Below are 13,167 nucleotides of genomic sequence, written 5' to 3' on the forward strand. Positions count from 1 at the left end.
GGAATCGATTCCGATTAAAAAAACAAAGTGAGTGGTAGTCACTTTACCGGCAGGTCGTCACTTTGTATTATTGCAACGAGTGTAAGTCGTCACTTTATACCGTACACATACCCACACACACACACACACACACACACACACACACATACATATATATATACATATATATATATATATATATATATATATATATATATATATATATATATATATATATATATATATATATATATATATATATATATATATATATATATATATATATATATTATAAACTAATGAGAAAAATCACACAACTATATCCGATCATCTCTACACTGCAAATTTTTGGGCTTGAAAAAATGACCCATGTAGGACTTGAACCCATGTCCCCCGAATTGAGTTCGGATGCTCTACTAACTGAGCTAACGGATCAGTTGAATTTGGTTTGCGCCTTCCTTTTTGCCTTTTTCTTCCACTAAAGAGACTTCAGATTTAACACTGGTTATTCTCTCGAAGGAGTTGTTTTAAGGAACCGTCAATATGTAAATAGAAACGTGTTGTAATATGACACCTGTCATATTACAAAACACGTTTATATATATATATATTATATATATATATATATATATATATATATATATATATATATATATATATATATATATATATATATATATATATATACATATATATATAAAACCGTTTTTTCAACACATGTGTATCTGCACATGTTTTGTTAACTTCTTGTCTTGACAAGTTTTTACAGACTTGGATAACAGATTTTACCAGCAGAGTTGCAATGGTAGGTTCTTAGCATTATGTGACTAAAGTCAGGTCCAAGCTTTGAGAAGGCCTAGAATATATTTTACACGTTGACCAACAGATATACACACCACACAAAACACTTGGATTACACGCCAACGGTCAAAGTAAGTTGTTAAATGTTTCTAGAAAATGGCATATTAACATCGTTACGATACTATGCCAATAGTATATTTAACATTTCGCCATTATTTGATGGAATCAAAATAATCTTTATTGTCATTTGCATCTCAATTACTATATCTGATATTTAATATACGGATACAGATAAATTATTTTGTTATGATTAAGAAGAGTTAATCTGCAGAAGATGCTGTAATTATTTGTGTACATCCTCAAAAAAGCGTCAGAATCCATCAACAAAGACCAATATTATTTTAGCTATACAAGAGCTACAAGTTCTTTTCTTTGACCTTCATATGTGCTGTACAGAATACAACACCACGCCTGGTCGACTCATGTCAATATGTACATACTAGTTCACCACCTAGTAGACACTGTAATTATATTACAACAGACTAGAAATCGTGCCTTGCTAAGTCTCTTAGAAACATGTGTAATTATGCAGTATATATAATATATAAATTATGTACAGAAAATCTTTTGTTGTCCATTCTTCATGATGGACAAAACTAATGCCGCTTATAGTGGAAACTCTTTCACTGATTCGCTATGTGTCTGTGATTAAATCAAATGTTAACAAGGTGTTGAACCGGCGAGTGCCAAACGGGTACGGGAACAAGTCCAACTGGCCACAATGATGGCTAAATTACAGAGGCTTGGAGATAGTATTTTAGTAAAAAAGTCAACTCTCTGTTCAGCTCACGTTCTGCTATGTTCTCGGATATCTTCTCGAGTGAACTACATCTTTTTAATGCTTAAGTCACAATTCAAAAGTCTGTTACCCTTGTTTGGAAAGGAAGATGAGTATTTTGAACCAAATAACTGAACAACGTGAAACAGTATACACATATTGACTGGCCATGAGGGCAACAGCATACGTCTGTACCCCGAGGGACTGTGAGTCACCCCCAAAAACAGACTGTTTCCTGAGGCCGTAGGCCGAGGGAAACAGTCTGTTTTTGGGGGTGACTCACAGGCCCGAGGGGTTAAAGACGTATGCTGTTGCCCTCATGCCAGTCAATATGTGTTTTGTAACACACCTCATCCGTAGCCATGCATAAGAACGTACTATACACAAAACTTGTCGCATGTAGGTCTATGATGTAATATGTTGGAGTGGTTCAATAAGAAACAGTTTTCCTAAAAGATTGCAATACTTCTACAAAACGTTCAATGCACCTTTGATTATAGTTTTGTCCGTATCGAGTCCTTGTTGGAAACCAAAGCATTCAATTCTTCTTCAGAAAGTAGGATAAACCAAGAAATGTCTGGATTATCGTTTCGATCGGGCGCAGACGACATCTTTGTTTACATTCCGGTGCGCGTTCGCGTCAAATATCGTTTTTGACGTCAGCGGGCATCATTTTCGGAACTGATGCCCGGCAGGCAACAGTTCCAACAAATGATGCCTGATGACGTCGTTTACGTGGATCAGCACAAAAAGAACGCATCCCACGTGACTATCAATTGGCGAATTAGAATACAGACTGCGGATGAGGTGTGTTACAACATTCCCTATTCCAAGTGTAGCAGGTAGCCTATATAAGCCACATCAGAGTCCAGTTCTAGGTCCACAGTCAGTCACTCAACAACAGAGGGCACCGTGGGGTACATTCATGTCTTTGTTAAAAGCTGAATCTCTACGCTTTACAGTACAACTTTCAGGAAATCCATCTTACTCATACTCCGTCAAAACTAAGCGCATTTTCATAAAAGAACGGTCGAGGTCGGCGAATGCACGAGTGTCACGATCCAACCCAGAACGTTGCTGATTTCTAGGGCATTGAACTCTATTGCGCATGCTCATATTAGCAGACTATACAAGAGTAAGACGCAGATCGGCATAGTGAGGATCTAAAGCAAAGAAACGCTGCGTGGCTTTAATAGATTTTAAGTTTGGTATGGATTCAGAATATGACGTGCCAACTCACATACCCAACTCGTTTGGAAAGCTGAATAGCATAGCAGAGCGTATGCGATGTCTGCCAGGCCGTCGCCTGTGCTTCCACTGCAGGAGGTATTTGGCTTTGTTCAGTGCAAGTTTGTATCCCTTTTGTTACCTAAAATATCTCATAATCAGACAGTGACTGCAATCGATAAAAACTGTGGTAACTAAAAACAAGAAAGGAATGCCAGTATATTGAATATCAAGTCCATAAAGCAGCGAGCGTAAAAATAGCTCCTGGAAAAGGTGTACGGTAAAAATGTCCGTGTCACCAAGAAAATGACTGGCAAACGACGAAATAACGCGTAATATTACAGAACATGATAGGAGCGCGCAGAAAGTGATGACCTATTGCCGCATGCCAGACCCCTAACCTCGAGCTGCGAGTAACCGCGGCTTACGAGTAGTTTTACAGTTTAATTACGATCAACTGGAAAGTGAAGTTATTTTTTTATTTCAGGGTTAAAATGAATGATCATGACCACAAGTTTCCGAGGGCTGTAATATGGACGGTACCGAAGGGGATGTCGACTGTATTTGAAAGATCCATACGGGCTCTTGGTGATATCAAAGTTATCACGAATTGTACTCCAAGGCTGCTCATTTTGGAGAAGAAAGGTGCTTCCCACACTTTATGGATAAACAAGTTCAGCCCGGTTACAAGTTCAGTGATGTTAAAGAGATGCTTCAGAGGGCTGCAGTTGGATATCGAGGTGTCTTTATGAAAGATCACGCATATGTTATACCAGCAACTGGAAGATACGATGCTTTACCCGAAGGATTTGCACATTCATTCCTCATACGCCAACCAATTAAATCTATCATTTCCTTTTACAAGGCCTATATAGATGCTTATGGTTGGAATAGTCCACTCCTTCCATCTGAGCTCAGCTTTCGTGGAATGTGGGACTTATACAAATACATCAGAGATGTCAAAGGTCAAACAGCATTGATCATCGACGTTGATGATTTACTGAATGATCCCGCTGCCATGATGAAGATGTACTGCGAGGCTGTTGGATTTGAATTCAGAGAAAGCATGTTACACTGGGAGTCTGGTCTGGTCGAAGCGTGGAGCTGGGAAGAGATATGGTACCGCAGGGTGTCAGCAAGCAAAGGGTTTTTGAAGCCATCTGAATTAGGATCAAGTCAGTCGGATGACAATCTCTCTGACTTTCCGGAGGTGGTTCAAGACGCAGTACGAGATTCTCAACTCTGCTATGAGGAAATGTACAAGCTTAGAATTCAACCATAATTTCTAACAGTGTATAGATTATGGATTTACTGTTTGGTTTATAGGAAATCTTTGTCGTTTTTGCTTCAGCTTAATGACTTTCAATAATGTTCAATGTTCAATAACTAAGCTAAGGAAATCTGATTGAAGTAAATGTTGAAAGTAGTTACTGAAGATAAGATAGGAATCAACTGAAATTAATGCTAAAAGGCTGGTAGAAGGCCACCACAGGAATTGGTCAATACCATGGTGGTGGAAACGTAAAGCCAATATTGCCTGCCATCTATATTAGACAAAGGTCTATAAATATTAAAGTCAATTTAAGGGGGCAAGATGATCAAGTAGGGCAGCAAAGTCATGGTCATCTTTTTGTCTAAGACCTTGTGTAAGTTCATGAACTTTACATAAATCTTGCTACAGATTTGTTGCTAATGGGCAATAACTGTGTTTCAGATCATTTGAGAGCAATCCATCTATGACAGGTTAATTGTAATATAGCTTCTATATAAAGGAGAGAAACTTCTCAGATAATTTTTTGTTCCCTGTAATTTCCTGTGAGAACACACAGACAGATGCTCAGGACAGATGTGCTGGTGCTAGCTTGATGACTAAAATAAAACTTATAACTTCATTGTCTAACAGTAAAGACTGTAACATGTGACGTCATGGATACTTAATCTCTGGAATGTGAATGTCAAAGTCTGTATATTGACTCAAGGATGTTTACTTGATTGAAGTGAGCAGATGTGAGATAATGTTGGGACACAACATCAATAAAAATTTTCAGGAAGTCTTCTGTTGTCTCAGGCTGTTATCAGTTGTGGGACACAAAAAATGTTCCTATGTAGCATGGGTCAGTACACTTTCAAAGCATCACCATTATCAATGAGAAGTGAACTGAAGTCACAAACAAATCTTATTTCCATGCTAACAGACCATGTTTGAACGACACTACAAATCTCTGCCACTATATCATGTACATAGAACATCTGGTCTTGAAATCAATGCGCGTATAAATAGGTCAAGTAGTTAGTCATGTGACTAAGTCATATGACAAATGCCTAGGGTCATCTCAAATGTGAGAATCTAAAATATGAAATATGTTTTTTTATCGCTTTTGTTGCCAAAAAGAGCGTGGAAGACTGATACTTCGAATCAGCCGTCCTGCATATTTCTAAACATTCATCAAAACCACATTTCTGTTCCACAACTCATAAAACAGTTTAAAATGCAGGATTGGTGTACCTTCTAAAAATACATATATGAAAGACCCCTAAAAATCAATTAGTTAAAAAGGGAGGTTAGCAATTTCCCAACACTATCTAACCGCTGCTCTGTTTGGCTCCATTTTAACAAATCAGAACCTTCAACACGGTCTAAAGATCTGTACCAATATCGACGCAGTTTATCCAGTGGTTTTTGACTTTTGTCGTTTACATAATGACCTTCGGTCATTATGTTAAAATACTAAGACGGTGAACGTTCTTCTGACTTATAGGGCTTCAAAATGAGCCTCCACATGTGGTAGATCAGAAAAGACTTGAAGGAGTTAGAGAGTCCGAATATCTGTCCCCGAGGCTCAATGCTAATCCAATGAGTAAAATATGTGAAGAAAAAGACTAGGTACATCTGCAATCGGACGCGCTTCGCTATGAAGGGCAACGGGTCGGGTCTTGAAGTGGAAAAATGTTGAACGGACAAGAGGGCGCTTTTGCTTATAACCTGGTATTATGGTGCAAATCAAAGTTTATTCTGAAGAGTAGACTTGACTCTCAAGTTGAGCGCCAAAGGGAGAAGTGAGGAATACTGGCGGTAGGTATTGGAAACAACGTAATTCTTAAATGTTCTTTGTTGAATGGATGTCAATTTTCGTAGCGTTGAATAGATAGCGATTTTGATAATGATGATATGATGATGCTACGAGGCTCTCTGGACTATCGACAGTCCCTCCCTTGTGTCTATTTTCTCTGTCGTCGCAACTGGTGGTATATATGCTATAAACTCGGTTGCGTTTTTGTATGGCAATGCCGAATTTAGAACTCACCTGAACAGACTGTGTCGCTACTAAAAGCAGCTAAAAGCTAAGACAGGAAAAAAGTACCGATAGTCTAGCTAGCCACCTGGCCTGCCCTATAAAATTTCGCGAATATCTATCCCGTCACATATATGATGACATTTTAATGCACCAGCAGTTCAATAAAAAGGCGCATCCGAGTCGTTCTTTTCTGCAGTTACTTCTGAAGCCATTTTGTGTTGTTCTCGTCTCAGTTACCCAGTGGGGCTCTCTTCCGGTAGCCCCTACACAGGGAAACCGGAAAAGAGCTCCCGCAGAGCAGTCTGGGTAACCGAGACGTTCAAGTGTGGTGGATGTCGGGCAACGATATTCAATTGAGGCCATTGGATAAAAAAGCCTACCGCAAAAGACCACTGATACCGGTAGTGTAAGGTCAGTCGAAAACTTTGATAGCTCTGTAGGAGCAAAACTGGTAGTACAGAAACAATCCAGCCTTCCTATCAATTAAGTGACTCATTGCACTACGGTATTTAGGTCAATCTATAAATTCAACTTTAATTTCAATGTTTCTATTCCGAAAAAGAGACAGAAGGTTTTGTACACACTAAGTACGCCCAGGCGATCACTGCATGTCCAAACGTGTATGGAAATACACCTTGAACTACAGATGCCAGCAGCGTTGACGAGGTCCAAGCAATTCACAGCTGAAGTGTAAATCAAGTAAAATTAAATGCATGCAGCCTAGCTGTTGGCGGCAAAATGTTATCCTAAAATTTTGTAATAAATTCTGGTCGTATACGTGTTTGTTTCCTGCAGAGAACAGTCCTTTTCCCTATCGATTAACCTTAAATGAAGTATGTACATAATGAATGACGTATGTCACAAAAGCTGTGTTTGCTGCAATTACTGACAGTGGCTTAAGTAGGTCAAAGGCAGCACAAGGACAACCGAAAAACGCAGAGAAAAATAATATCGCATACTGATCAATACTCGATGGAAACTAAACCTCTGGTCCTTGTAGTTGCCGAGATATGTCAGAAGGTCAAAGGTCACCTGAAGTCATCTGAAAACAATGGGGATAATTTTGGCCCCGTACCGGCCAGTCTTACAAAAACAAACCTTTGCAGACCCTGACATATGCAATAGCTAATGCCATCCAAACAAATATTAGGTAAAAACATAGGTTCATGCCATACAAACCGTGTCTATTCACTGTATTATGAGCGGGAAAATTACACTCTAATGTGTCACTGGAATTGATCGTGCTGATAGACAAACGGGTCATTGAAATCTGGTCAATGTTTGGTAGACCATCAGTTTATTAGATAAAGCATACTATGGACCTTGACCCCTCACCCTTATGTAGGTCATTTGTCACAGTAAGCTGTATGTTGCATACTGGTACTCTGAAAGTCCTATGTACCTTGTGGTATATGCAAAGAAGGGTATTTGCGCTTTCTTAAAATCATAATAAACGAGTTCAACTTGGATATTCACCAAACTTGCGTCATGAAGGTACTACATGATTCTAATTGCAAATATGGCATCCATTTTGTTAACATGTGTTTCTATGGCAACCGGTTTGTGATATCAAAATTATTGTTTTTTGATATTCATGATAATAAGAATTAGGATTTTCATCAAACTTAGGGAGCATTCAGTTATTATTGTCGGGGGTGTGGCGGAAAAATCCAGGGGGGTCACCTCAAATTTGAAAACTGCAAAGGTGGGGGTCATGTATTTTTCAAACAGCTCAGAGGGGATCACTTAATTTTCATAAGTATCCGTCCCGTCAAAAAGCAGTTTAAATGTTCAGAAATATTCTGAGAGATAAAAAAGATTCATTGCATGATTTCATTCTCTGAAGTCATTTACCTGTGAGCTTAAATCTGAACAAAAGTATAATTATCTGTCACATGAACATATTGACTTGGCTACTCTTAGGCTTGTCTTATTTTACATTGAGCTCACTGAGGGCAATGAACAATGCCTATTACTTATATATTAGAGATATAGCAAGTTTTGTCAGGGAAATTATTTAACAGTTGCCTGTAGACTACTAGTACCATGAAAAGAACTTTTACGTGAGATTCCAATATCATAATTGTTGTCAACATTTGAAGTTTCAAATGCCCTATTTGAATCAAGTACATTTGTATCAATTATCAAACACCTATAAAAGCACAAATTAATTTAGTTTAGCATTGTAAAAAAATTATTCATAGTTTTCTCATAGACTCCAATGTATAGTGAATCAACATTTCGGTGAAATTCCAAAATCCAATTTCTTGCACACATATCAACCTTTAACCATCCTAGCCTAACTAAGTACTTTAAAATGAATTATCAAACGTCTATAAATACACAGATTTAGCTAGTTATGTATTGAAAAAAAATTATTTATAGTTTCCTCATAGACTCCCATATACAGTGAATATAAATTTCGGTGAAATTCCAAAATCCAATTTCTGGTGAACACATCCATTTGTTACCACCCTAATCTAATCAAGTACATTGATATCAATAATCGAGAGTACATAAATACATGGGTTTACCTATTTTTGTATTGGAAAAAAATTATTCATACTTTCCTCATAGACTCCCATGTATAGTGGATGAACATTTTCACTGAAATTCCAAAATCAGATTTCTTGTACACATAATATGCACCTTTAACCATCATATTCTAATCAAGTACAATTATGTTAATTATTGAACGTCTGTATATGCACAAGTATACCAAGTTTTTGATTGAAAAAAAATTATTCACAATTTTATCATTGACTCATAAGAACAATTTTGGTGAAATTCTAAAGTCAATTTTTTTTTCCACATACCAGTTGTAACAACCCTATTCCAATTAAGTAAATTTATGTCAATTGTCAAATATCTATAAATTCATAGATATAGTTTTGTATTGAAAAAGTATTACATAGTTTTCTCATACACTACCATATATAGTGAATCAACATTATCAACAGCTGATTATCAATTAAATCCAAATAACAAAATTTGTACACATACGCTTGCGCAAAAATATTGCGATTCGCCTCTAATTTCTGTCCAATCCCTTTGAGGGGTAATTTCAAAATTATAGCAAGTCAGAAGGGGAAATTTGAACATTAACACCTTGTGAGTTTGTAAGGAAGGTCATTTGAAAAAATCTGAGAACCTCTTTTTTATATCGCCCCCGAGGTGTTTGTGTATGCAGCTTTACTCAAGCCATATAGCAATGTGGGGGTAGGGGTTAATGAAATTTTTTGTCATCTTAAAAGGGGAGTCATCAATTTTTGGTGCAATGGGTAGGGGGGTTCACTTATTTTGACTGATGCGCAGGAAGAATTTGCCGGCCTACCCTCGGCATAATAGCTGAACGCTCCCTTATTGCATCAGCGTATTTGATGTCTGTGATTCCAAATATAGGATCCATTTAAGGACAACAGTTTCCTTTATCAAAATGAAATTTCTCTTCAAATGAAAAAAATCAATATTGTGCATAGTAATTAAACGCACAACCTAATTACAAACGGTATTTGAACTTGCAGATCACAAATGTGGTACAAATATTAACAGTCATGTTTCCATGAAAACCACTTAAGTCATCAAGCTTGACATTTTCTTAAATCAATAACGAAAAAGAAAGAAAAAGTATTTACACTTGTTGATTACAAACTTTGGGTCTATTTCATGGTTTCGTGTTGCATTACGGCCATCAACATCAAATAAATATTTCCAATTAAATTTCCAATTTAATTCCACTTGAAATCGGAAAGTGCCAAGAGAGTCATGCGTTTTTCAAAAAGCAAAGAGGGGAGTCACTTGCGTTTCAAAACTTCAACCTGTTAAAAAAGCCTTGTTTTAGTGTACAAAATTATTCCAGGAAATAAAGGAGATTCTCTGTGTGTTTTCATTGTCTGAATGTATAAATGACCCATGTAGGACGATGTCTGCCCGGCCGTCGTCTGTGTTTCCACTGCAGGAGGTATTTGGCTTTGTTCAGTGAAAGATTTTTATCCGTTTTGTTACCTAAAATATCTCATAATCAGACAGTGACTGCAATCGATAAAAACTGTGGTAACTAAAAACAAGAAAGGAATGCCAGTATATTGAATATCAAGTCCATAAAGCAGCGAGCGTAAAAATAGCTCCTGGAAAAGGTGTACGGTAAAAATGTCCGTGTCACCAAGAAAATGACTGGCAAACGACGAAATAACGCGTAATATTACAGAGCATGATAGGAGCGCGCAGAAAGTGATGACCTATTGCCGCATGCCAGACCTTGAACCACGAGCTGCGAGTAACCGATGGTTACGAGCAGTTTTACAGTTTCATTATGATCAACTGGAAAGTGAAGTTATTTTTTTTATTTTCAGGGTTAAAATGAATGATCATGACCACAAGTTTCCGAGGGCTGTAATATGGACGGTACCGAAGGGGATGTCGACTGTATTTGAAAGATCCATACGGGCTCTTGGTGATATCAAAGTTTATCACGAGTTGTACTCCAACGCTGCATATTTTGGAGAAGAAAGGAGCTTCCCACACTTTATGGATAAACAAGTTCAGCCTGATTGTAAGTTTAGTGATGTACAAGAGATGCTTCAGAGGGCTGCAGTTGGATATCGAGGTGTCTTTATGAAAGATCACGCATATGTTATACCAGCAACTGGAAGATACGATTCATTACCTGAAGGATTTGTACATTCATTCCTCATACGCCAACCAATTAAATCTATCATTTCCTTTTACAAGGCCTATATAGATGCTTATGGTTGGAATAGTCCACTCCTTCCATCTGAGCTCAGGTTTCGCGGAATGTGGGACTTATACAAATACATCAGAGATGTCAAAGGTCAAACAGCATTGATCATCGATGTTGATGATTTACTCAATGATCCAGCTGCCATGATGAAGATGTACTGCGAGGATGTTGGATTTGAATTCAGAGAAAGCATGTTACACTGGGAGCCTGGTACGGTCGAAGAGTGGGACTGGGGAGAGGCATGGTACCGAACGGTGTCATCAAGCAAAGGGTTTTTGAAGCCATCTGAATTAGAATCGGGTCAGCTGGATGACAATCTCTCTGACTTTCCTGAAGTGGTTCAAGACGCAGTACGAGATTCTCAACTCTGCTATGAGGAAATGTACAAGCTGAGAATTCAACCATAATTTTAACAATGTATAGATTTATGGATTTACTGTTTGGCTTATAGGAAGTCTTTGTCGTTTTTGCTTCAGTATGATCACAATTAGACTATAATGAGATACTTCAATTATTTTGTTTACGGTTCTCTTTTATACAGCTCTGTGTTATGCACTATCGTTGCGTATTTTTGCGTTTATTTTTTTCCTCATGAGCAGAAAAAAGATTTACGCGGCGGGTCTGAATTGACGAGAAAAAAACTTTTATTTTTCTTGGCCTAACTCAAACTTTCCTCAAGGAAACCCAAAGCGACTGCCCCTCACAATTAAGCGTAAACATAGGCTTCGTCTTCGCTTAGGAACAGAACGACAAACGACCTATATTTTCTGATTATTTACGCCGGCACAGTATTATTCGCATTAATTAAGAACGTGACTGAAGTCAAAATGCTTGATGACTTTCAAGAATGTTGTGTCATACCATTCAATATATGTAGCAAAATTCGTCAACTTTGGTCAAGTTAATTCAGATATATATCCCTCATTAGGAAATTTCATTAATTATGCAAATTAGGAATTGGATGAATTTTAAACGTTAATGACTTTCAATATCGTTAAATCATAGTATCTCCAATATACATACCAAGTTTATTTTTCAATTTTGATCACATCAATTCAGATACATGTCCATAATTAAGAAAGATCATTCAACATGCGAATTAGCAATTATCTTTCATGTCATCCATTAATACCTTTCACAGCTGATATATCTTGGTGTGTTATCAACATATGTAGCAAATCTCATCAACTTGTATGCAGTCAATCTTAATATATATCCTAATTATGCAAATGAGCAAAGAGTAAACAAGCCACAACTGCCAAAAACTAATCAGTTCTTGCCTTTTGCATCCTTAATCTATGTACAAGTTTTGTTTCTGATCTGACGAGCCGTTTTTGAGATATTTGACGCACGAACAGACGGACAGACACACAGAGACACGGACACTGACAGACAGACATACAGGTATTGCTGCGACATTAGCTCACGTGTGTGAACAGATTCGACGTCCGGTCAATGCTTGTGACGTAATTTGTCAAATACATCACTAAAGGAAGATAAAATGTTACTTTAAAGGTGCGGAAAAATAAACAAGGATATATATATATATATATATATATATATATATATATATATATATATATATATATATATATATATATATATATATATATATATATATATATATATATATATATATATATATATATATATATATATATATATATATATATATATATATATATATATATATATATATATATATATATAAACAGATTACTTCAAGTACAAAGTAATGAAATCTATTACTTAAGTTTCATGCATCTTGCAATCCTCAGATATATATGAGGATTGCAAGATGCATGAAACTTAAGTAATAGATTTCATTACTTTGTACTTGAAGTAATCTGTTTATTTATAACGCTCTGCTTTAACATTGAGCTCTGTAATTTCCCACGAGGACATCTGTATACTTCTAAATATATATATATATATATATATATATATATATTATATATATGTATGTATATATGTATGTATATGTGTATGTATATGTATATGTATATATATATATATATATATATATATATATATATATATATATATATATATATATATATATATATATATATATATATATATATATATATATATATATATATATATATATATATATATATAACTGAAGACCCTTCACTGACCCTTACATGTTAGACCAAAAGAGCATTCGTAAGTTTGAGCATACGAGAGTTTGAACGATACGTTACCTGTAGTGCAGTGGATATCAACGTCTCCAAATAGACAAGTTACAATTTTGAAATTCTTTGTTAGTTGGTCAGCAAGCT

At 36.4% G+C, this 13,167-nt stretch overlaps 2 protein-coding genes across 2 annotated transcripts in view; one reads left to right on the forward strand and one right to left on the reverse strand.

Annotated features, from left to right (window-relative positions):
• Window positions 1-13,167, reverse strand: part of LOC139119221 (carbohydrate sulfotransferase 11-like) — a 233,798-nt gene that overhangs the window by 95,726 nt on the left and 124,905 nt on the right. The gene's annotated exons all lie outside the window — the stretch shown is intronic.
• On the forward strand, window positions 10,936-11,289 carry LOC139149786 (uncharacterized). Its single transcript, XM_070721768.1, has one exon. It carries the CDS (start codon window positions 10,936-10,938, stop codon window positions 11,287-11,289), a length of 354 nt encoding a protein of 117 aa, XP_070577869.1.

The sequence above is a fragment of the Ptychodera flava genome, chromosome 2 (assembly GCF_041260155.1).
Source record: "Ptychodera flava strain L36383 chromosome 2, AS_Pfla_20210202, whole genome shotgun sequence".
NCBI classification, from domain to species: domain Eukaryota; kingdom Metazoa; phylum Hemichordata; class Enteropneusta; family Ptychoderidae; genus Ptychodera; species Ptychodera flava.

Bases quoted from the DNA above. Each gene is read 5' to 3' on its own strand.
- LOC139149786 (XM_070721768.1), top strand. From the start codon at position 10,936: ATGTGGGACTTATACAAATACATCAGAGATGTCAAAGGTCAAACAGCA.